This window comes from Schistocerca gregaria, chromosome X (genome assembly GCF_023897955.1).
Source record: "Schistocerca gregaria isolate iqSchGreg1 chromosome X, iqSchGreg1.2, whole genome shotgun sequence".
Taxonomy (NCBI): Eukaryota; Metazoa; Arthropoda; class Insecta; order Orthoptera; family Acrididae; genus Schistocerca; species Schistocerca gregaria.
The window spans coordinates 419,182,950-419,210,305 of NC_064931.1; the positions used below are offsets into that span (position 1 = coordinate 419,182,950).

General features: G+C 43.7%; 1 protein-coding gene across 1 annotated transcript in view; it reads right to left on the reverse strand.

Moving 5' to 3' along the window:
- Window positions 1-27,356, reverse strand: part of LOC126298620 (uncharacterized) — a 109,142-nt gene that overhangs the window by 17,627 nt on the left and 64,159 nt on the right. Inside the window, exon 2 of the mRNA XM_049990025.1 lies at window positions 10,472-10,645. Within this exon, the coding sequence (XP_049845982.1) occupies window positions 10,472-10,645 (174 nt within the window). The remainder of the gene's footprint in view (window positions 1-10,471; window positions 10,646-27,356) is intronic.

A 27,356-nucleotide genomic window follows, 5' to 3' on the forward strand; every position in this document is an offset into this window, starting at 1 on the left:
ATATCTATTCATACCATCACACAGGAATTCCAAACTGCATCAGGAACCAATGGAAGTACTGTGACAGTGAGGCGGGAGGTGATAAAACTTGGATTTCAAGGCCGAGCGGGGTCTCATAAGCCACACATCACCTCCGTAAATGCCAAACGACGCCTCGCTTCCTGTAAGAAGCGTAAACATTTTACGATTGAACAGTGTAAAAACGTTGTGTAGAGTGACGAATCACGTTACACAATGTGGCGATCCGATGGCAGGGTGTGAGTATGGCGAATGCCCGATGAACGTCATCTGCCAGCGTGTGTTGTGCTATCAGCAGAATTCAGAGGCCGTGGTGTTATGGTGTGGTCGTGTTTTCCAAAATGTTCAAATGGTGTGCATTCCTAAGGGACCAAACTGCTGAGGTCATCGGTCCCTAGATTTACACAATACTTAAACAAACTTATGCTAAGAACAACACACACACCCATGCCCATGCCCGAGGGAGGACTCGAACCTCCGGGGGGGGGGGGGGGGGGCAATCCGTGACATGGCGCCTCAAACCATAGAGGGGGGCTCGCAACCCTTGTGGTTTTACGTGGCAGCACAGGCCTACATTAACGTTTTAAGCCCCTTCTTGCTTCCCATTGTTGAAGAGCAATTCGGAGATGGCGATTGCATCTTTCGACCTGTTCATAATGCACGGCCTGTGACGGAGTGGTTACACAACAATAACATCCCTGTAATGGACCGGCTTGCACAGAGTCCTGACCTGAATCCCACATAACACCTTTGGCGTGTTTTGTAACGCCGACTTCTTGCCAGGCCCCACCGACCGACATCGATGCCTGTCCTCAGTGCTGCACTCCGTGAAGAATAGGCTGCCATTCCCCAAGAAACCTTCCAGCACGTGATTGAACGTATGCCTGCGAGAATGGAATATATCATCAAGGGTAAGGGTGGACCAACATCATATCGAATTCCGGCATTAACGATGGAGGGTGCCACGAACTTGTGAGTCATTTTCAGACAGGTGTCCGGATGCTTTACATAGTGTATATACACCAGATTCTTTATTTTAACGTGTTATTAAATCTTTATCATTTTTATAAAACATCTGCCAATTAGAATACAGCAATAAATAGTACATCGAAACCAGAATCCACGGAATAGAAGAAGCATGGTTGACCAAATATGGAGTTCAAGAAAGAAACATATTGAAACAAAAGAAAACAAGCCACTGATTAACCTCTCCGGGGGACACCACCTTGACGAAGCACTGTCCGTGTGAGTGGAGAGGCTTGCGTATCCGCTGGAATGTGAGGGCTATGACGAAGGTAGAGGACCTACTGCCGGAAAGGCCTCAGCCGATGGATCAGAGTAAGAGTGTCCCACAACGTCCCATCTTCTCTATCTACTCCTACTCCTAGTCCTACCCTATTCCCTGACTCAACCCAAGGTGTGATACGATCCGTGCTGACGGGTCTGAGGCACATGGGAAGATGTGTTGCAAACAGGGCCTCAGGGATACCGGGCGGCCTCCGTGAGTAATTAGCCTTACATCGTGTGGGGTATTCGTGGTGTGGACCTCCTAGATCCACAAATCTCGTGGGGCCAACATGGACACGACTACAGAAAAAGAAACTAAGGGGCAAATTGAGACCTCAGATACCCAAACATCGGGGACTGAACCGATGGAAGGTATTTCCACTACTGAATCAGGGTCTTGACCTGAGCCAGAAGTGGGAACTGTAACCGAGAAGCTAGACCAGATTAAGATCAAAGGCTTGTCTGGGGCCCAAACGAGGAAGCTACTCAGGGAACAGAGGGGTAAGGAAGGAAAAGAATGGCCTCCTAAAAAAAAGTGGAGGGAAGTTCAGGGACTAGATCCCAAGACCCCCAGGAAAAAACTGTCTCAGTTTGAAGGGGACACACAGACCCCCACAACGTCAAAAACAGTTAATAAGCGGATAAGGCAGGAATCAAAGACTCCCTCCTCCCTGGATAAGCGAGTCCAGAAAAAACTGAGGCAAGAAATAGGGAAACAGAACTACAGTACTGCACTCTCGGCTTTTAGGATGGCAGTTATCCAGGAAGGTTACCCACTGGTGGCCATAACCTCGCATCAGGAGGAACTAGTACAGATGGCCCTCTTTGAAAAGATTGGGGGGAGGGGGGACGCTGGCCCAGGCCCCAACTTCAGGAAGGTCTATCTAGATCGTGGTACACTCATTTTTGTCTGTGAGGGGGTGCTAACAGTGGAATGCCTCAAGGACAAGGTGCCCATGATATCACTGTGGGAAGATGCGAAGCTGATAGTTAAGACCGCAGAAGAGCTTCTTAAGACCACAAAGATATCATTATGGCTACCCAAGATCCTTAAGAAAGTCCCTTCCCAAGATTCTGTTCGGGAAAATAGGGGCCCAGAACCTAAAAGTCCCGACAGAAAACTGGAGAGTGATTAACCAGAAGGTTGCTCCGGAAGGACGAACCCTGGTGGTGGGGGATGGTGAGAAGTCCCTGGACGCAATGCGGGATCAGGACCTGTAACTGTTTTTAGGGTTCTCATAGGTCACCGTCAGGGTTCTCAAAGATAGCAGTAAGACAGAGCCTGGAGGTGCTGCACATTAATCTGCAGCACAGTAGAGGGGCCTCTGCTGCCCTGAGTCGCTGCCTGGGGAGACAAGAAGTGGACGTGGCCCTGACACAAGAACCCTATTTATACAAAGGGGATGTAACAGGCCTCGGAGGCACGGGAGGTAAGCTGATCTATGCTAGGAATCTAAGAAACTCCAGAATACGCATCTATGTTAGAAATGGCATTTCTTTCATGCCAGTGATGGATTTCTGCTCTAGGGACTTAGTGAGCATCAAAATGCAGCAATGTGAGTCAGGTATCACGAGGGAAATTATTTTGGCCTCAGCATACCTTCCTTACGAAGACAGTTCTCCCCCTCCCTTGGAGGTGAGGAGACTGGTAGTGACTTGCCATCGGCAAGGTGACCAACTGCTGGTGGGGTGCGACGCCAATGCCCACAACTTAGTGTGGGGCAGCAAGGACACCAATAGTAGAGGTGAGTACCTTTTTGAATTCCTCTTAGCTACCAACCTACAGGTCCTGAATAGGGGCAATGAACCTACATTCAGGAATAGCAGAAGGGAAGAAGTAATTAACATAACAGTTGGTTCCATGATTATGGGTAGCTATGTCAAACAATGGCATGTGGTTTTGGAGCCATCCTCATCGGACCACATGAACATTAAATTCAAGGTTGAAATGGGAATCAGACAGACCATGACTTACAGAAATCCCAGGAAAACAGACTGGGAGACATATAGGAGGGACCTTCACTTAGACTTATCGGAAATTAAAACCGCAATAAGGAAGCTAGTAGAATTTGAGGAAGTAGCAGAGGCTGCCATAGAGACCTCATATCAGGACAACTGCACAATCACCAGAAAGTGCACAAATAGGAGTGTTCCTTGGTGGAATAAGAAATTAGTAACGCAAAGTAAATAGGTATGGAGATTGTTTAATATTACGAGACGTAAAGTACAATGGGCCAGATATCGTGAGGCCCTTCTCAGTTACAATCTTGCAATAAGACAAGCAAATGGGGCATAGTGGAAGGCATTCTGTGAGGAAGTGGAAGGCACAGCTGCACAAGCCAGACTTCACAAGATTCTCACTAGAGTACCAATTACTCCAGGAGGTACGTTGAGGAAGGAGGATGGGGAATATACAAAGACAGCACATGAGACGCTGGAATTGCTCCTCCAAACTCACTTTCCTCAATATGCTCTGCCCGATAACACAGACCAGTATGTGACCCCAGAGAGACAATGGCTCTCATGCACTCAAAGAGAGGACTGATAACTGGCCAACGAGTGTGTGAACTCCAACCAAATCCAGAGGGTGATGGGAACATTCCAACCATTCATGTCACCTGGCCCAGATAGAATTTTTCCAGCTCTCCTGCAACAGGCAGGAGGAAAGCTTATAGGAATCCTATGCAGGCTATTCAGAGTTAGCTTAGCAGTAGGAATCATCCCCAGTGCTTGGGGGCAGTAAAGGTTGTCTTCATTCCAAAGCCAGGGAGAATTGATCATACCAAGGCCAAGGAATGAGACCAATCAGTCTGTCCACCTTCATCCTCAAAACATTGGAACAACTGGTTAATGTATACATTGGGGAGGAGGCTAAGTAGGGTCGCTCTATACCTGAACCAACATGCATTCCAACCAGGTAAATCATGTGAGAAAGCTCTCCACCAACTCTTCGGGAAGGTGGAAAAAGCACTTCACTTCTAAGAAATAGCTCTCTACATCTTCCTGGATATCGAGGGGGACTTTAGTAACACGACCTTAGATTCCATGGTAAGGGCAGCAGAGATGCATGACCTGGGGACCACTGTATGTAGGTGGACCAGAGGCATGCTTAGTGGAAGGAAGGTAGAGGCTACCATGATGAATGAAAAAATGGTAATTAAGACCACTAGAGGCTGCCCACAAGAACGAATATGCACAAGGAGGGTTGGACACTGTGCAAAAATGGTGCATTAAACAGGATCTGAGAGTTAATCCTAAGACCAATGTTGTGGTGCCATTTACGAAGAGACATATTCAGCATGAAAGTTGGAATCTAAAGCTCTTTGATGCAACTCTACCAGTGAAGGGGACAGTGAAATATCTAGGGGTAACCTTGGATGAGAAGCTAACTTGGATCCCTCATATTATGAGTGTCTGTTCCAAGGCAAAAAGCAGTTTAGTGAGTACTAGGAGAGCATGTGGCAAAACTGGGGCCTAAGCCCCATGGTATGCACTGGATAAACACCACAGTGGTTAGACCTAGGATTTCCTATGGGGCCTTAGTGTGATGGAAGAAGGTAGAACAGCGGGTTGCTGCTAAAGAGCTCCTAAGGTGCAGAGATTGGCCTGCTTAGCCATAACGGGCGGAATTAGCAGCACACCAACTGCTGGAATGGAAGTCATGGTGGATATGCCTCCACTTCACCTTTGGGTTAAGATGGAGGCAGCAGATGGGGCATACAGACTGGCCAAAACTGGGTCTCATTCGGATATCCAGAATCACACACTAACATAGTGAGGGAGGTAAATATGGGTATGGATGGGGAAATGCCCGCCGACTATATAATAACTCCCAACTGCCTCATCAAGCCTTAGGTCCCTGGCCACTCAGGGATCTGTGGCAATGAACAAGTCGATAAACTGGCTAGGGTGGGGGCAACAACTCCATTTATTGGACAAGAACTTGCCTTGACAGTCAACAAGGCTATGATTAAATTAGAACTACGGAATGGTCTTAGGAAACAGCACATAGGATATTGGACCAAGGTCCTTAAACAAAAGCATGGTAAGGTAATGAGGCCTAAGTCATGTTTTAAAAGAAGCTCTGTGATCCTAGGATTTAACAGGAAGGAGATCAAACTCATGACTGGGCTGATAACAGGCCATGGGAACTTCAAAAAAATCTACATAAAATGGAATAGGACCCTAAATGTAGTACCTGTGATGAGGGTGAAGAAACTGCATCACACCTAATCTTTGAATGCATGGCATTGGAGAGTAAAAGATACAGAATCTTCGGGACAACTTGACCTGAAGAAATTGCGTCTAACAAAAAACTGGTAGAGGGACTCCTTGCACTATTTAAGGGCACTGGTTGGCTTTACTAGATATACAGGGAGCGATACCGCGCAATAAACGTAGTTTCGGTGCGGTCAGTGGCGGGTCAGACCTAAGCTATTTTAGCTCTCGGTTAAAATCAATCAATCAATCAATCAGCCACTGATTAATATAACAGGAATTGTCTCTGGCTAATCAAATGAGTCTTCGTTATTCCATTGCCTCTAAAATTGCCAGGATTGTCAATGAAACGTTGACAGAGTCACCATTGCAGACTGATAAATAAAAAGCAGCGTTAAAATATCAGCAACACACACAGTATTAAAATGTCTGCCCACGGCGCATTTTCCGAAGCCGTCGACGTAAAGTTATCTAAATACCAGTACATGATTATTAGGAATTCAGTGAAAAAAGGCAATGCTCTTATCTAACCCACTTAACGAAAAAATGGTAGAAGCAAAATTCGCTGTCACCTCTCAGATATATACATAATCGAAACTCGTTCCAAAGTCAGAGTACAAATACGCTTAAATCATATCAGAAAGTATTTTATATGTTCAATGTCAGGTTGATTTTAAAATAGGATTTAGATAGTTCTTCCGCACATCGAACACAAACAAAAGTTACTAATGGAAGAGATTCCGACGTTAATGTTTTTATTACATCGTTGATTATATTGCAGCCAGCATCTAGACAGTCTGTTACAAAAAAAAAGGAGTGGTACGGAAAAATTGTAAGCCTTTGTCACTTTGTTTTCGTAGACCAAAGAGGCTACAATTTTTATATGGAAACACAGATTCTACTTCAAATGGGTAAAAATATATTGATGATCAGATTGTGTCACTAGTTCGTTTCAAATCATAAGTAATAATATTTCATTATCAAACAGTTTTCGCAGTGATCTTTTACATCATCCATGCGTTTCTACCTCTGTGTAGCAACATCTAAACATTTTAATAATCTCAATTTTGTAAAAAATATAGTGATACATGTTCCCAATATACGTTATGGATTATCAGCCTTACATGCCTACATTCGTTGCTTTCAGTGTTTACTTCACCTTGGATATAAACTTGCTAGTAAAAATATTAGCAGCTGCGATCAAAAGAAGACAAAAATCGTTTTGAGATTCGGGAAAAAGCACTTAACAAGGGCTTTCAAAGGCAGCTAGGTTCTTCTTGGTGATCGCTCAAAAGCTCGGTATAGGAACTCCAACTATAGCAACACTGCTCGTCATTTTTTTCATTAATCATCAGTGTTTGCACAAATTCTGGGACCTGACGAAAATTTCATATATCAGTTTCGCGTTATCTTGCAGGTCACGCCATGTGCCTATAACTTGAGCTTCGAAAAATTTAAAAAACAATTGTCGTGATATTGTGGAAATGTACGTAGACAAGTTCCCTTAGTATTACATGTGTACGACAATTCACAAAGTCCTACATCACTGTGCCTAGACAACAGAATCAAGAATTCTGAAAATAGGTCAGTTATATGAGATTCCTCAGGAAACCAGAAGTAAGGACAAAAATATATCATGCAGGGTTATCAGGAAAAATTCAAGCATAAATACTATGGAAGATGTTTTTCGTTACTTCCCGGTATCTTCAAATCCACTTGTTTTGAGCATGAGCAAAATGAAACCCAGCAACAGTAAAAATTAGTCAACAGACGCCCCACAGCTTTTACTTTTTCCTGATAATGAGTCTGAAATTTTTTTACAAATTGCTGATAAGTATGATACGGACTTTGATTTTAAAATTTATAACTATCCCGACACTGAGAATGGGAGATTTTTATGATTTTTTCTAATTTACATTTTTTTAGTGTACATATTATTACATTATAGCTGGAATGTTTACAGTTTTCAAAATATTATAAACATTAGGGTGTAGAAAAATATCCGCTACCAGTCACAATAAAGGGTTATTTATTTGTCACAGGGCCGGTTTCGGGCTTGCGCCCATTATTCACGTACATGTTTATACTGCTGGAGATCAGTGTATAAATACAAAAAATATTTGCTGGTGACTAAACAGATACAAGTGGCAAGGCAGCATTTGACGAAAATATATCTGTACTTACATAAAGATGAGGCACCATTATTATAGTTACGTTGTGGTGACAGTTTTGCGACTTAGTTACACACTTTTTATCATTTTCAAGTCCATATTTCAGTTTTACCAAGTTTAGCTGCATCTTTCACTATTACGAGGTGCACCTGTAAAATACACTACGTTTACATACAAACATGTGGGCTGTGGCGAAAGAACTTAGACATATCAGATGGAAAGATGTTGCTCATACAGAAACATGTAGCTTATGGTCAAAGAACTTAGCCACAGGAAGTGCATGAGTGTTGCACATATAGAAACTTAAAAAGCTATTATAGACTGCGAAGTTTTTTGATACATAATATTAAATTTTTTTATTCACATTTTTGTCGGAGAACTTAGATCTAGGAAGTACAATGATGTTATACATATGAAATTACTATAAGCTATTACAAATTTTAAAAAATGAGAGCTAGAACTGTTTTGAGCCACTGTTGTCAGAGAAATTAGATCTAGGAAGTACAGTAATGTTACACACATGGAATTTTGAAAGCTATTACAATTTATAGAATGAAAGTTACAGATTGAGTTTACAATATGACTATTACCAATTACGATAATAACAGTTGGACTGTTGTATGACTGCTACATCGAATTTCCATAGAATATTACTTTGTTATTATATCAGAGGATAATTAGTTTCTGTTTTTGAATATTTCGTGAAATATGTGAAGGTAGGCTTTTTATGCAAGCTCCACTTGTCCGTTGAGAATAGAGTATGGTGAGTTAGAGCTGTGGATATAAGTTTCTAGCTCTTCAAGCAGATTAATTTTCTTTCCTTTGTTCACAGTGTGTAGTATTTGTAGGTTTTCTGTAACGGCTGTGGCTGAGTGACCATGGTCTTTTATATGCATTGAAAACGTGGACTTATCAAAATTATTTAGCCGGAAGGCACCCATATGCTCACGGTATCTTATAGTGAAACTCCTTCCAGTTTGGCCAATGTAGAACTATGGGCAATTGTCACATAAAAGTTTTTAAATACCTGATTTGTGATGGCATTGGTTGTTTGTCTTACTGTTGTGGATGATGTGCTGTTGTAGCTTGTTGTTAGTGCTGAAAGAAATTTGAATACCAGTTTTTCGAAAGAGGTTAACGATTTGGTATGAAATTTTACCTGTAAAGGGTAGGCAGGTGAATGTGTTTTTTCCATATTGTGAATCTGATTTAGTAGGTGTGCATTCTTTCTTTCTGATTTTGTTGTAATTTTATCAATTAAATCTGGGCTGTATCCATTTCTATGTGCAATCTCTTTAATAATGTTAATTTCTTTTTGTTCATCATGAAGGCTGAGTGGGATTTTATGGATACAATTGAGTGTGGATCTGAAGAATGACATTTTGTGATATATTGGATGACTGGAAGGCATATTTGCTGTTTACATTAGATATTGAAAGGTCAAGAAAATTGATGCCTTTATCTACTTGATGTTCTACAGTTAAGTTGATGTTGTGCATGCTGCTGAGGCCTTTAGCAAGTTTCTCAATCATACCACTGTACAAGATAATAGTATCATCCACGTACGTTTGGTAGTATATTATTATATTTTCAAGTGAACTATCTCACATGAAAAATTTATTTCCTGTGTGGTTAATATAACTATCTGCAAGTAGTCCTGCCGAACTACTGCTCATTGTAACACCATCTTCCTGTTTATAAATTTTGTAATTAAAAGTAAAATAATTGTGTGATAGGACTAGTTCTATGGAAATTCGATGTAGCAGTCATACAACAGTCCAAGTGTCATTATCGTAATTTGTAATAGTCATATTGTAAACACAATCTGTAACTTTCATTCTATAAATTGTAATAGCTTTCAAAATTTCATGTGTGTAACATTACTGTACTTCCCAGATCTAAGTTCTCTGACAACAGTGTGGCTCAAAACAGTTCTAGCTGTCATTTTTTAAATTTGTAATAGCTTTTAGTAATTTCATATATTTAACGTCATTGTACTTATTAGATATAAGTTCTTTGACAAAAATGTGAATAAAGAATTTTAATATTATGTATCAAAAAACTTCGCAGTCTATAATAGCTTTTTAAGTTTCTATATGTGCAACACCCATGCACTTCCTGTGGCTAAGTTCTTTGACCATAATCTACATGTTTCTTATGAGCTACATCTTTACTTCTGCTATGTCTAAGTTCTTTGACCACAGCCCACATGTTTGTATGTAAACGTAGTGTATTTTACAAGTGCACCTTCTAATAGTGCAATATGCACCTAAACTTGGTAAAATGAAACATGGACGTGAAAATGATAACAAGTGTGTAACCAAGTGGCAAAACTGCCACCACAGCGTAACTATAATAATGGTGCCTCATCTTTATGTAAGTACAGATATATTTTCGTCAAATGCTGCCTTGCCACTTGTATCTGTTTAGTCACCAGCAAATATATTTTGTATTTATACCCTGATCTCCAACAGTATAATCATGTACATGGATGTATAAACACCTGATTATGGGCGCAAACCCGAAACCGGTCGTGTGATAAATAAACACTTTATTGTGACTGGTAGCAGGTATTTCTCTACACCCTATAAAGGAACAGTCATGTAGTTCGATAGCATCCACTATGGATAAAATTCATTATAAGTATTACTTGTCATTTTTAATTTTGAAACTATAATATGGAATTTCTAATCAGCGACCTCAAAAACTGTTACATAAAAATTCAGTTTTATATCTAAAGCTTTTTCTATTTTTGTCAACTCCTCTGACATACAGACCACTGTGTGATGCCTGTGATGCCACCGATGTCTCCAATGTCACTGAAGAAGTACCGGTCGGTGACGAAGGGCCCGACGCTGATGAAGGGCCGGACCCTGATGATGGACCGGGCCCTGACGATGGGCCGGACTCTGAAGTTGGCGCTGGTTCTGTTCCTGCTTTTGCTCTTGCGGCTGAAAATTTCAGAGTTCTGTTTAATATTGTGCTATAAGAGAAACAACCGCACAGCCACAATTAACATACAAGTAAACAATAAATGAGAACACAGACACAAACACAGAAGCAATTCATGTACTGATACCAGCAGTTACTGATGGCCAGTGAATACAAGATGAGAGGCATCTAGCCAAAACCAGGTGGTGGCCATGACGGAAAGTAGCCAGAGAAGGAGAAGAATGTAAATTGGCTCTCATAAGCGAGATCACGCACTCTCAAACCGACGTCCATTGAAAAAGAACGTTCTCGTGCAACAACACATGGAGGAAATGGGCCAACACAGCCTCTCCCGGCGGAAATCTGTAGTACCTGTAGTAAGCAATTTTACTCAAAATTCCTTGAGTTCTTTGACATTTGTAGTGCGAGGCAGAGTTCTGACTGTAGTCATATGATAACATGGAGGAGTAACACCTTCCCAAGAAACCTAAAACTCCAACTACAATACGATTGTTTGAGGAGAGAGGAGAGATTAGTGATCAACGTCCCACAGACAACAAGGTCGTTAGAGACGGAGCACACACTCCGATTAGCGAAGGATGCGGAAGGATATCGGCCGTGCTTTTTCAAAGGAAAGATCCCAGGATTTGTCTGGAGCAATTTAGGGAAATCACGGAAAACCTAAATCAGGATGGCCGGACGCGGGTTTGAACCATCGTCTTCCCGAATGCGAGTCCAGTGTGCTAACCAATGCGCCACCTCGCTCGGTGATGTTTGAAAAAGCTGACTTGGCCAGTTACATTTCAACTCTGCAGTATGTAAGATCGTGAACAAGGGGCGTAAGTTACGTAAATACTCTTCCAGGGATGAACCCATCACAAGGAAGTTATGTAATTGATGGTCTCCGGAATGGACAACATCAGTCGTTCCAAAAAACGCTGAAGAATCGCCGGGGGCGCTAACCACACCGAACGAGAGGTGCTGATAAAGGTACGACCCGCGGCGCGTGTTAATTACAAGGAACTGTTTAGAATCCTCATCCAAAGAACCTGTCAGGTGGCTTCAGACAAATCAGTTTTTAAGAAAAGCTGTCTGCTGACGAGTTTTGCCAATAACTCGTCCGGATGGAGCAAAGGGTGGGTGTCAGTAATAGATTGAGGGTTAACTGAAACTTCAAAGCCAGCTCAAAGGTGAAGCTGACCAGTCGGTTTTTTAACAGTTACTCGGTGTAATGGACTGTCCAATTCTAATTACACTTGAAACTTCCTGGCAGATCACACTTGATCACCCAAAACCACTTCAATACGGAACGCACGGGAAAAGCGCAGCCGCCCAGTATGTTTCAGAGTAATGTGGACCTCAAAATTAGTGACTCAACCTAAACCACCCTACAAAAGGGACCAATGGAAAAACCAAAAGTACTGAAATTATCCAGGCTGAACAAATTAGAGGTACCAGCATCATCCTCTACCAAAACGACAAGGAACGAACAATTTGTATAAGGTGGGCGGCGTAAACTGCCCCAAAATTTTAGTATGCTGATTGTCGTAACTCACCAAATGTCGAGTAACTGGAGACAACGACGGAGATCCCAAATCCACAGAAGTTTGTAAGTTCAGTAAAATCATGGCTGCACCCATGTCCACTTGTAGTGAGGGCACTTGCCCATCATTCACACTGCGATAAATATTTTTTTGTTATGATTCTTAAGCATTAGAGACAACTGACACACGTGACCATTTCTACAAGAAGGGGCTGAGGACGACGCGCAGACGCTGTATGCCTTTTTTCCTACAGTTGTTGCACGTCGCCTAGTGCTTAGATCACGCGGCCGAACGTGGTGCGCGAAACAGTATGGGAAAGATGGGCGCTCGGCGGAGCGCTGCCGTTGCTGTCGTTTTTGGCATGTCCATGTCCTGTGCGGCGCGGAGGCCGTGGTTGTACAGGTGCCACGTCCAACACCCTCCCCCCTTCCCCCAGAAAACTGACCGGCGTCTGACAGCCAGCAACAGGAGACACAGCGACGGTGACACACCAAGCCTCAATCTGGTCATCAGCAGCACGAGATACCTCGAAAGATTGAGCAATATTTAACACTTCAGCCAAAGATGACTTCTAGTGAGTGTTGAGGCACCTCTTTGTCAAGAGCCAACCGAATGAAGGCGTCACTGACCATAGAATCAGCACGGAAGTCGTGATGAACATCGGTAGCAATCTGCGACTAGAGTTCGACTGCCCAAGCGCGGTAGTACTTGTGGACAACGATAGAACTTTACAAGTTTGCATTTACGGTGAACCAACACTTTTCGTCGAACGAAAACGATGCGGGTCCCTGGAGCGAGGTTAACTAGCACAACAATTGGTAGATCCGAGCAGAAGTGCAAGAAAGAAACAAAGCGTTACGTATGTTTGTATCAGTGACATAACGTGTTGCCACAGCCGCTTCTCGTAAGCCTTCCAGTCTTCGACCGCACCCTCGTAAGGGAGAAATGGCGGCGGGTACGCCGTCAGCGTGAAAGACTGCCTAGTCAATGCACCCGACAGGTTTGAGGTAGCATCCGCAAGAGGCTGTTCGGGGAGAGATTGAAGCACTGCATCCATGGACAGAAGAGCCGAAGGAGGAACTAAACAAGCTGAACTCGTGGAAGTGAGCACCCTATTCATCGTCAGTTCTGTCGTCAACACTACGGCCACACTCAACCAATGATAATTCTTGATCCACATACAAGTGAATAGTAGTTGAGAACATGCACGTAAACATAGGAACAATTAGGTACTGACACAATCAGTTGCGCACAGTAAGTATGAACACAATATGAGGGTCAGTGCGTGCTCCGCTGCAGGAGCCCTCCGGTAGGCGGCGCGGCGGATAGCGCGTCGTGTGTACAACTCATGGGGCTCACCGCAGGTCGCCGTTGCTGGAATATTCGAAGAGTAGCGCGCCGGTGGCCTTGTGCCGCGGCACGTATTACGTACAGTGTTATAGCAGTTAACGCTATATGTACTGAGGAAGACAGAGAGGGATGGGAGGATGTCAAAATACGACTACGATGTAAGGGCAGTGGCTGTGATTGAACTGCTTGTACATGAGACGGTGCTACGGTTCCACGTCTGCATCTATATCTACATTTATACTCCGCAAGTCACCCAACGGTGTGTGGCGGAGGGCACTTTACGTGCCAGTGTCATTACCTCCCTTTTCTCTTATAGTCGCGTATGGTTCGCGGGAAGAAAGATTGTCTGAAAGATTCCGTGCGCGCTCAAATCTCTCTAATTTTACCTTCGTGATCTCCTCTGGAGGTATCAGTAGGGGGAAGCAATATATTCGATACCTCATCCAGAAACGCACTCTCTCGAAACCTGGCGAGCAAGCTACACCACGATGCAGAGCGCCTCTCTTGCAGAGTCTGCCACTTGAGTTTGCTAAACATCTCCGTAACGCTATCACGGTTACCAAATAACCCTGTGACGAAACGCGCCGCTCTTCTTTGGATCTTCTCTATCTCCTCCGTCAACCCGATCTGGTACGGATCCCACAATGATGAGCAATACTCAAGTGTTTGCCAAGCCACCTCCTTTGTTGATGGACTACATTTTCTAAGTACTCTCCCAATGAATCTCAACCTGGTACCCGCCTTACCAACAATTTATTTTATATGATCATTCCACTTCAAATCGTTCCGCACGCATACTCCCAGATATTTTACAGAAGTAACTTCTACCAGTGTGTGTTCCGCTATCATATAATCATACAATAAAGGATACTTCTTTCTATGTATTCGCAATACATGTCTATGTTAAGGGTCAGTTGCCACTCCCTGCACCAAGTGCCTATCCGCTGCAGATCTTCCTGCATTTCGCTACAATTTTCTAATGCTGCAACTTCGCTGTATACTAAAGCATCATCCGCGAAAAGCCGCATGGAACTTCCGACACTATCTACTAGGTCATTCATATATATAGTGAAAAGCAATGGCCCCATAACACTCCCCTGCGGCACGATAGAGGTTACCTTAACGTCTGTAAGCGTCTCTCCATTGATAACAACATGCAGTGTTCTGTTTGCTAAAAACTCTTCAATCCAGCCACACAGCTGCGTCGTTCTTCGTGTAACACGTCTGAGTGGAACAATGTGTCAGAGGCGGGCGGTAGCGACTATGGTGACGACAACGGCGACGGGGGAGATTCCTTTAACCGGCTTCATCGGGGCGGCGTTTCCCGGTCTTAAGGCGGTTGGATTACGCCTGGCAGTGGCGATATCTTCCTAGAACGGTCCACCAGATGACCGGAGGCAGTGGCAGCGACGTTGAAAACGACTTCTTCGAACAGTGCTAGCAAAACCGTAAATCCACTTTTTTCTCGTGCATATTCATACGGCCCCTTGTAAAATCTCGACAGCTTTGCCAGACATTTCACTAACTCATTACACCAGCCCCATATAGTAGGCACAACTCCTGAGCACTCTGAATAACGATTTTGTAAGTCATTGTTGTCTTCTATCGCTTAAAGCCAGATGATTATTAAGTACGAGGGTCGGTCAAAAAGTAATGCCTCCCATTTTTTTTTCTACTTAAAAAAATTAAGTTAAGTGAAAAATTTGAATTTGGCGCCATTCCTCAAACCTTCTTCTGCAATCCACTGCAGTAGTAACTTTCTGTGTCAACAGGTGGCAGCACAGCAGAAGTTTGTAAGATGGCCGACATCGATGTTCGTTTGAGACAGCGTTGTGTGATTGAATTCTTGAATGCAGAAGGTGAAACGCCCATACGCATTCATGAAAGACTGAAGAAGGTGTATGGTGTTGTGACAGTGGATGTCAGCACTGTTAGACGATGGGTTCGTCGTTGTAAGGAAGCTGAAGGGCAAACACCGTTGACTGACGAAAAGCGGAGCGGCAGGCCGGTGAGTGCAGTGACTCCACACAACATTCAGCAAGTTGATGACATCATTCGTGGTGTCCGTCGGGTGACTGCAGATGAAGTGTGTCGCATTATTTCTCTTAGTAAAGGCAGTGTGATCACGATTATTAAACAATTGGGGTACTCAAAAGTTTGTGCACGGTGGGTTCCAAGAATGTTAACCGATCAGAATAAAGAGGCAAGGAAAACAATAGCCTCCCAACACTTGCAGCGCTTCCGTTTGGAGGGAGATGAGTTTCTGAAAAAAATTGTGACCGGGGACGAAACATGGGTGCATTTTTTTGAACCTGAATCAAAGAGGCAGTCAATGGAGTGGCGTCACACAAGCTCGCCGAGGAAGAAAAAATTCAAAACTGTGCGATCGGCAGGGAAAGTTATGGCAACAGTTTTCTGGGATACAGAGGGTGTGATTCTGGTTGATTTTTTGGAGCAGGGATGCACAATAAATTCTGTTCAATACGTCACAACCCTCAAAAAACTTAAAGCACGTCTTCAGCGAGTTCGCCCAACAAAATCAATGGCAGATGTTCTTCTTTTGCATGACAATGCAAGACCACACACCAGTCGTCACACCTCTGACGAGATTGTCAAAATTGGATGGGAAGTTTTGCCTCATCCCCCATACAGCCCTGACCTGGCACCATCAGACTTCCATCTGTTCGGGCCACTAAAAGAACCTCATCGTGGGATTCATTTTGAAGATGAGGAGGCCGTCAAAACATCAGTGCGCCAATGGCTTAGGAAGCAGAGCTGTGATTTTTACCGTGCTGGGATACATGCCCTTGTTCAAAGATGGACCAAAACTGTAGAGATGGGCGGAGATTACATTGAAAAATGACAAAATGATCCTCAATGTTGTGGTTTTCAACCTATGTAATTGCATTTAAATTTCCTGACAATTAAACGTAGAAAAAAAATAGGAGGTATTACTTTTTGACTGACCCTCGTAATAATAGTTACATTTATAACTTCCTAAAAAATGACACATGTTACTGTACTCCTGCAACCTCATTCAGAGTTGCAAGCATTTAACTGTAACTAAACGCCTCTTGCTTTCGAATAGGCTTCGTACACTCATTCCTTTCACGATCCTTCCGTGAATAGAACGGTTAGAAGCGTCAATGTCTGGCACAATGAACATATTTTGGGCTATGTTGAAGAGTATTAATGTTGACAAAAACCGGTAAAACATGGATCCCAAATGGGGAGATGATCTGTGCGAATAGCCCCATAATTGTTGAGCTACGTACACTACTGGCCATTAAAATTGCTACACCACGTAGATGACGTGTTACAGACGCGAAATTTGACCGATAGGAAGAAGATGCTGTGATATACAAATGATTAGCTTTTCAGAGCATTCACACAAGGTTGGCGCCGCTGACGACACCTACAATGTGCTGACATTAGGAAAGTTTCCAACCGATTTCTCATACACAAACAGCAGTTGACCGGCGTTGCCTGGTGAAACGTTGTTGTGATGCCTCGTGTAAGGAGGAGAAATGCATACCATCACGTTTCCGACTTTGATAAAGGTCGCATTGAAGCCAATCGCGATTGCGGTTTACCGTGTCGCGACATTGCTGCTCGCGTTGGTCGAGATTCAATGACAGTTACCAGAATATGGAATCGGTGGGTTCAGAAGGGTAATACGGAACGCCGTGCTGGATCCCAACGGCCTCGAATCACTAGCAGTCGAGATGACAGGCATCTTATCCGCATGGCTGTAACGGATCGTGCAGCCACGTCTCGAATCCTGAGTCAACAGATGGGGACGTTTGCAAGACAACAACCATCTGCACGAACAGTTGGACGACGTTTGCAGCAGCATGGACTATCAGCTCGGAGACCGTGGCTGCGGTTACCCTTGACACTGCATCACAGTCAAGAACGCCTGCGTTGGTGTACTCAACGACGACCCTGCGTGCAAGAATGGCAAAACGTCATTTTTTTCGGATGAATCCAAGTTCTGTTTACAGCATCATAATGGTTTCCCTCTTGCCCTCAGATTTGGCTACCATGATTCGTTTTGGGATCCTGCCATCGTCCATTCTCTTAAAATGTCAAAATCATTGTATCCAACTCTTCTTAAGTCTATCACTCAACTTTTCTACTCCTCTTTACTTCCTATCATGTTATTTCTTACTCTGTCTGTCCTCGTTTTCCCGAATATATTTCTCAGGGATTTCATTTCCGAAGATTGGACTTTACATTCCTGTCTTCTTGTTGTTCCCCAGGTCTCCGATGAAGATGTTAATATGGGTGTACAGTACGTTTTGTAGAGCACTTACTTACAGTTACTTTGGCACCTCCCTTACCCAGACCAGGTCCCTCACACAGTGGTAAAATTCATTGTCCTTGTGTACTCTTCTGCTAATTCCATCCTCCATCCTTGCACATGGAGAAATAGAATTTAGCGTGGCATATTCGTTGTAGCTTTAGGAGCTTTTGGAGATATAAAGTTCCCTCAACAATTACCTGATTCTCTCGCAAGCGACTACATAACAGGGTTTGTAATTTCATATTTAAATGTAATCTTCTAAAATTGTTTTAGGGAGGTGTGTCCAGAAAGCCTACAATACTGGGACGGTCAAAGCTGTCAGACTGTTCCGAAAAAGACATCCATGTCCATAGAGGTATTAGTATTAGCAGAAGACGATTTAAATTAAAGTTAACACTCAGTTCAAGACAAATTTATTATGTACGGAGAAGAAGCAGTGGAAAACCTAAATCTAGATGGCCAGGTCGTAATCTAACCGTGACTCCCCTCGAACGCGATACGACTGCCACAAGCTTTGCACCACTTGGCTTGGTTATTTTTGGAAGATTTATCATAGTATCCTCATTATCTGACCTCGTAGCAACGACACATCAACTGCAATTGATCTCCGGAAGGCTGGGGGTGGGGCAGAATAAGTGAATTTTAAATTTTCAACTAATAACAATAATTCCATGTGGCTCAAAGGCCGGAAGCAAGTCTTTCAATTGGACGCCACTTCAGCGGCTTGTGTGTCACTCACCTAACCCTGTATCTAACCGTAGGGGAAATGCGACCAACAGTTAAACGTGGAAGCCGAACCGCCTGTCGTTCGTGACAGATCTTCACCTCACAGAGAGATACATTGAAATAATCTGTGGTCCATCTGAGATTTCATCCCGCGGCGTTTCGATTTACAGTCACATACCTTACCACTAGACCACCAATTCCAACAATTTTCAACTAAAAATACCTGTATGATATTTTTATTTCGCTTGAACTGAGAATGAAACTCACGATAAAATTTTTAAAATTTTATCCGCATGTCTTGGGGAGTAGTAGGACATTTAGGATCATCGCGATTTCCCGTTGACCTTGGTGAGGCGCCACATAACATGACCTGGATTGTTCACAAGGAGTAGCCAGCGTACATAATGTATTGCCTTGCTCAAACAACTGCGACACATATCATTTCTCACCTATTGTTTGAACGTATTCCCAAAAATCCTCTACAAATAATCAGGCTATTTAGAAGCCAAGCAAATAACTGGACTTCAGAAACAATGTGGAGAAATTGACGCTTTAACAAAGTTCGAATACACCACTTACCAGGCCAAGTATCATTCCGTATTTGACATGATCTAAAAATAATCACATTTTAAATGTACGTTTTATATTGTCATTTGGCAACACTGTATATTAGCACTGTATTTCTAAAATTGCGTTCATTGGTTGATGTAAGCTAGGGAACTTCCTTAGCTACTAATCTTCAACTCTCATCGTGTCTTCAGATTTCGTCCCCCAAATGATTTCATTGTATACTACATTAACACGTCCACGGTTCTGATGGTACTGGAGCAGAAGAGATGCTATCAAAAGATAAACTACTACAGTAGCGCAAACCAGTATAACGGCATGAATATTTGTAGAAAAATTTACATTGTCGGTCGGAACCGCTGCGCACAGTGTTTATACAATAGTGTGAGATTCAGTATACTGAAAAATGCAGTCAAGTAATATCGCATTTGATGCCTGTAGCACAACATATAACAAGACATCAACGATTCAGGTGGTAGTGGATGGAACTTGGTATGAAGGCAGTCGGCCCTGCGCGGAGTCAGTCTGGGTGTACGTACCTTTCCTGCTGTTACAAAACAGACACCATTACTAACAGTGAGTTTTGTGTACATAAATCACGCGAAAAGCAGTTAAAATGCAACGAAAAATCAAAAATCGATGCGTAGAAGGAAATGGGATTCTCTAATCGCTAAACTGCTCAAGTAAAATTATGTATAATTTCGTTAGATTCAGTGCACGCTATGGACAGAAACAAAAACATAGGGAAAGTACAATATTATCTGAGGCATCGAAACGGTTACTACCTCGCAAAGGAAGAATCACAAACCGTTATTCTTCTCATCTTGTGGCTGATTTACAGTTGCTAGTAACTACCAGAGGTGTACAACAAATTGTGTCACAAGACAAACATTTTGCATTGTAGAAAAGAGACTGCAGAAACCAGCTTTAACACCCAAACATAAACAGGCTAACTTCGAGTTTGCTGGAAAACGTGTGTCATGGACTTGACAATGGGATAAATTGATCTCCAGCGATGATAAGAAGTTTGACTTAAATGGTCCGGATGGGTTTCAGTATGACTGACATGATCTGAGAACAGAGCAACATGTAAGAAAAAGCAGACGTTTTGGTGGCTGAAGTGTTATAATTTAGACTGCATTATGCACTAAAGGTAAATCATGCACTGCTTTAGTGAACAGTAGAATTATCTATAATATGTACAATGAGACACTAGAGACAGAATGGATTATAATACACTCCTGGAAATTGAAATAAGAACACCGTGAATTCATTGTCCCAGGAAGGGGAAACTTTATTGACACATTCCTGGGGTCAGATACATCACATGATCACACTGACAGAACCACAGGCACATAGACACACGCAACAGAGCATGCACAATGTCGCCACTAGTACAGTGTATATCCACCTTTCGCAGCAATGCAGGCTGCTATTCTCCCATGGAGACGATCGTACAGATGCTGGATGTAGTCCTGTGGAACGGCTTGCCATGCCATTTCCACCTGGCGCCTCAGTTGGACCAGCGTTCGTGCTGGACGTGCAGACCGCGTAAGACGACGCTTCATCCAGTCCCAAACATGCTCAATGGGGGACAGATCCCGAGATCTAGCTGGCCAGGGTAGTTGACTTACACCTTCTAGAGCACGTTGGGTGGCACGGGATACATGCGGACGTGCATTGTCCTGTTGGAACAGCAAGTTCCCTTGCCGGTCTAGGAATGGTAGAACGATGGGTTCGATGACGGTTTGGATGTACCTTGCACTATTCAGTGTCCCCTCGACGATCACCAGAGGTGTACGGCCAGTGTAAGAGATCGCTCCCCACACCATGATGCCGGCTGTTGGCCCTGTGTGCCTCGGTCGTATGCAGTCCTGATTGTGGCGCTCACCTGCACGGCGCCAAACACGCATACGACCATCATTGGCACCAAGGCAGAAGCGACTCTCATCGCTGAAGACGACACGTCTCCATTCGTCCCTCCATTCACGCCTGTCGCGACACCACTGGAGGCGGGCTGCACGATGTTGGGGCGTGAGCGGAAGACGGCCTAACGGTGTGCGGGACCGTAGTACAGCTTTATGGAGACGGTTGCGAATGGTCCTCGCCGATACCCCAGGAGCAACAGTGGCCCTAATTTGCTGGGAAGTGGCGGTGCGGTCCCCTACGGCACTGCGTAGGATCCTACGGTCTTGGCGTGCATCCGTGCGTCGCTGCGGCCGGTCCCAGGTCGACGGGCACGTGCACCTTCCGCCGACCACTGACGACAACATCGATGTACTGTGGAGACCTCACGCCCCACGTGTTGAGCAATTCGGCGGTACGTCCACCCGGCCTCCCGCATGCCCACTATACGCCCTCGCTCAAAGTCCGTCAACTGCACATACGGTTCACGTCCACGCTGTCGCGGCATGCTACCAGTGTTAAAGACTGCGATGGAGCTCCGTATGCCACGGCAAACTGGCTGACACTGACGGCGGCGGTGCACAAACGCTGCGCAGCTAGCGCCATTCGACGGCCAACACCGCGGTTCCTGGTGTGTCCGCTGTGCCGTGCATGTGATCATTGCTTGTACAGCCCTCTCGCAGTGTCCGGAGCAAGTATGGTGGGTCTGACACACCGGTGTCAATGTGTTCTTTTTTCCATTTCCAGGAGTGTATATGAGGACCTACGGGACGAAATCTAATGTTTCAAGAAGGCAATGCATGTGTGCAAAATGGTGTGAAAGTAAAGAGATCGATGACTTTCCCTAGGCTGTACATGGCCTAGGTTTGAACCAGGTGAAATACCTTTGGGAAATACTTGCAACGCGGTTTTGTTGCAAGGGAAAGCAAATTGAGCCCGTATGTGAGCCGGAGAAAGCAATATGAGAAGAATGGGCGACATATTCACTGCAATAACTGCAGACCCTCACAAAATCAATGCCGAAGAGAATTTTCTAGGTAATTAGGAAAAACGCATGTTGGAAAAAATACTAACACCCAATAACAACTGGACAGTCAGTTCTTTTACACCGATTTCCATCCAGAAAATGCAAACACATTATTTTGTTACTGGTGTTATGAAAGAATCTATGTAATTCTGTCATGATTTTTTATGTCTTATATGTACCTAATGATTCAAAACGTTCACAACTTCCTTCTCTTGCTACAAAAGTACTAGTAAATTGTATCTCTCTGCTAGTTGCAACAAAGGGATTAAAGCAAGATGGCACAGCGATCAAGGAGGTTTATACGGAAACACTGTAGTCTCCCTGAAATCGATTATCTCATAGTTTTGTCAGAGGATGAAGCATTAGTGGTCGCAGTAGGAAGAAAGAAGACACAAACAGTGCTGCCAACAGTACACCCTATGTGCACCTCCATCAGGTTATAATAGCAAAATGACATCATCCATACTCGTATATAAATCGGGCTTTGTCTTTTGACGTGTGGTGTTTTCCTCTTGGCGAGTGCCTCCAACTCCTCCAGATTATGTCTTACCAGAACTCCCGCCTGCGCCCGTAATTTGGAGGGTTCGGTTTTCTCGCAGAGTGGGCATGTTTTATAATTTTACGCTACGGACCTGCCAGTCACAACGTTTTAATTCTGCACATATCCCGACTACTCTTTTTTATAAACAGTGCATTACCCTTTCCTTATCCTCTATGTTTTACACACAAGTTGGCTCCACAGTTGATGAGTATGGTGTACAACACTGCGTGTGTGTGTGTGTGTGTGTGTGTGTGTGTGTGTGGCGGGGAGGGTGAGGGGGGTAAAAATTGTAGAGGGAGACGAAGATGTAAGTACAGTTAGGCAGTTCAAATGGTTGTGGGTTGCAGTAGTTATTTGGAGATTAAGAGGCTTGCACAGGAAAGAGTAGAAGTGGAGAGCTGTATCCAACCAGTCTGCGGAGTGAAGACCACAACAAGAACGTATGTTAAACACCCGGTTGTCATATTTTAGCTCTCAGAAATATGTACGGGTGCTACAGATCATGCTGATCATCTCTGCATCTCTACAGAGAAAGAGAAAGAGAGAGAGAGGGGAGGAGATCACGAGAGAGGGAGAGGGAGTGAGGTAAGGGCAGAGGAACCAGAGAGGTAGAAAGAACAGCAGGGATTAACGTCCTGTCAACGACAAGCTCATGACGGACGGGGCACCCTCTCGGATGCGGAAAAAATAGTGAAGGAATTCGTCAGTTTCCGTTCTTCAAATGAACATCCCGTAATTCATTTTTATACTAAAATCTATTTATAAAACCCAATGAAAACGAATAACAGTATAGACGAAAGAGAGGCCAGTACATTAACCATTGCATGTTTTACTTATAAGTAATGACTATGAAGTTCAGTCTGCCAGAAGCTCTCAGTGAAGGTTTCATTTGCAATCTGGCCTTCGATTGTCCTTCGAAATGTTATACGGTATGCTGTGCGCCGCGACATTAACACATTCGTGTCTTGTTTCGGACTGAACAGGACGCCCTTATCTGTGGCTTTCAGAAAGGATGCATCTCGTTCACAGGTGCCAATAACACTATTAATGAAATCCTCGACAGTTTGCATTCATGTTGCCCTCTGCTCTTGGGTGAACTTGTACGGCAGGAATGGAGAACTGAAGTTTCGCTCACCCATTTCGAGGGCTTTGGGCTTGCAGCATCGTTGGAGAACGTCTGCGGAGTTTTTAAGACATGGAGAGGAACTAGCGATAAGGTGAAACTCCTAGTCGATCAGTGGGCGTTCTGAGATATTGTAATTAATTACAAACTGCACGTGGAATATAGAACTCTGTTTTCGACTCTACAACCAGTACAAAACTTGAAATCTGAAACAGATTTCACTAAATATGATATCCTGAGAATATCTTGTATCATAATTCAATGTTTGTAATCTTATATGCTTGAATTACTTGCGCAATTAGTTAATTTTGTCACAGAGTTACACGGTAAAAATAATTATATTCAGAATTATTCCGTAAAAACGTGTCATGTAAAGACATATTTCAACATAATATCAGTCTAAAGTCAGTTTGTATCTAAGTTGCTATTTAATAGACAGTAATTAAGTTTTTCGACGTATTGTACATCTTTGGTGTGTTTTCTTTGTTGGCTGTAATTATAAAATTAATTTAAAAATTAATTTAATAATTTAAATTAATTTAATAAATTTCTCCACCTTTCTCATTTCATTCTCATTTCGTATCACTCATTTTAATACACAGCAACTAGATGTAGAAAAATCTTATGTCGCGAGACTCATCGAGTGATGCTATGTCACTGCCGCCGCTCACTGGCTTTTTGTCCAGTGCAGCTCTAATAATAAAACCAGAAACTGATAAGCAGAGGAGAATTTATATACACAAAAATCAGAAGTACATGGAAAGAGAAATACTTAACAGCATCCAGTAAAACACTATTTACTGCACTTAATGAATTACACAAAACCGCTTTCCAAAATCACGTGGCTTTCCAACCCCCTGTCATCTCCCTCTCTCTGTCTCTCTCTCTCTCTCTCTCTCTCTCTCTCTCTCTCTCTCTCTTTCACACACACACACACAATTTCCCCCATCAAAAGGAGCACACAAACTCGCACTAAATGTTTAATAAATGTTTAAAAGAGGTGCCACGCAAAACAAAACCAAAACGATGAACAAGTGACCAGCGACAATAATATAGCATCTCTCGATGAGTATGGTGAAATGAGGTTTTTCCTCATCTCTTTCGTGTATGAAAACGTGTGATACTAGTTGAGAGTGAAATGAGAAATGTACGAAAACCAGTGCATATACATTGCAAGAAAAAAGTTAGTACACACTATTACATGATTTCAATTCACTCAAGATTAATTGTTGCACATGAGTGCATCTGGAGTACCTGACATAATTACATTTTTAAAACAGTAGCACAAGAGGTTCTGACGTTTCAAATATCGACCCATGCTGCAACACTGGTGTAGCCTCCAAGGGCGGCAATGGAGGAGCTCACTCTGATAGTGCAGATGGCGAACACTGCCCTGCGATACGTTATGCCCGACCTGCTCACGTAATTCTCTAAGAGTTGTTGGCTGACGAGTCGCAACAGTCACTTCTCGCCCCATCGTATCCCAAACGTGCTCGATTGTAGACAAGTACGGAGATCGTGTTGGTCAGGGAAGTTGCAGCATGTTTTGCAGAGCACTTTCATCTTCAGGAGCAGTGTGTGGGCAAGCATTATCCTGTTGTAACAAAACATCATCTTCCTGTTGCCATAACGCCAGAAGAACGGGTCTAACAACATTCTGCATTCTGCTTCAGGAGCAGTGTGTGGGCAAGCATTATCCAGTTGTAACAAAACATCATCTTCCTGTTGCAATAACGCCAGAAGAACGGGTCTAACAACATTCTGCACGTACCGAGCGTTGGTTAGCGTCCCCTCCAGAAACACCTGAGGTGTGCGGCAGTTATAGCTTATCGCAGCTGGGACCATGAGGCTCGAGATAGCGACGACCACTTGCGTGCAGACAGATCTGCTTTCATAGCTGAAGACCACGGCTCGCCATTCCATATCATAAGCTATCTTCCGACGGTACCAGTCGAGCCGTGCACATCGATACTGTGGCGTGAGTGGAAGACGGGCTACAGCTGTGTGTCCCCCAGACCCACTGTTAATAACCGGTTCGCAACACTTCATGCTGACACAACTGGGCTTGCAAGGCGTCTTATCAATGTTATGGCAGCTGTACGATCTTTCACTGCTGCCCTTGGAGTACGACGACCCCGGCTGGAGTCTGTGGTGCGTGGACGTATAGAACCTCACGTACAGGTGGCAGAATATTCACGCGACCACTGATACGAGCATCGCTGTACTACTGATACAGCACGTCCAACTTGGGTGGCATGTCGCCAGTCGGAAGGCCACAATTAAACCCCTTCCTGATTCGCTTATTTGGCTGAAGGAAGAACGCGTGTGTCTCCGCGGTATGGTTGCCTGCTTGCTTCACATGTCTGCACCACAAAGAGCCTTCTGCTTGAAAGCAATCCCTATGAAAGGGTAGACACAGATGAAGCTCTGCTAGCTAAGTCAATACGTTATCTTCTGGAGGACGTCATTAAATCCAGTATCAGTACATTTACTAGCCCCCAGGTGACATATACTGCCATCGGATCAAAATCGACAACACTTTCCAAGTGTACTAATTGTATTAATTTTTGTTCCGGCAGTTTATTCATAACATATAAAGAAAACAGACCAGAGCTTTAAAATAAAACGGAGAATACAAGTACAGGTCTTCCATCACTGTTATTCTCGGAAACAGCATTCGGAAATACACTGACGCGCCAAAGAATCTGGTATAGGCATGCGTATACAACTACAGCGATATGTAAACAGGTAGAATACGGACCAACGAACGGCAACGCCTATGTAAGACAACAAGTGTCTGGCGTAGTTGTCAGATCAATATTCAAGTGAATTTGAATGTGGCGTTATAGTTGGCGCACGAGCGATGGGACACAGCATCTCCGAGGTAGTGGAGAAGTGGGGATTTTCCCGTACGACCATTTGATGAGTGTACCGTGAATCTCAGGAATCCAGTAAAACATCAAACCTCCTACATCGCTACGGCCGGAAAAAGATTCTGCAAGAATGGGACCAACGACGACTGAAGACAATCGTTCAACGTTACACAAATGCATCATTTACGCACATTGCTGCAGATTTCAATGCTCGGCCATTAACAAGTGTCAGCGTGCGAACCATTGAACGAAATATCATCGATATGGGCTTTCGGAGCCGAGGGCCCACTCGTGTACTCTTGTTCACTGCACGAAACAAAGCTTTACGCCTCGTCTGGACCCGTAAACACTGACATTGGACTGTTGATGACTGAAAACATGTTGCCTGGTCGGACGAGTTTCGTTTCAAATTGTATCAAGCGGATGGACTTGTACAGGTATGGAGACAATCTCATAAAGCCATGCGTGTCAGCATGGGACTGTTCAAAGCGGTGGAGACTTGTTATGGTGTGGCGCGTGTGCAGTTGGAGTGATATAGGACCCCCTGATACGTCTGGATACGATTCTGACAGGTGATACGTAAGTCGGATCACCTGCATCCATTCATGTCCATTGTACATTCCGACTGACCTGGGCATTCCATCAGGACAATGCGACACACCACACATCAAGAATTGCTACAGAGTGACTCCAGGAACACTCATCTGGGTTTAAACACTCTCACTGGCCACCAAACTCCCAAGAAGATATAAAAATAATTGTGCATATA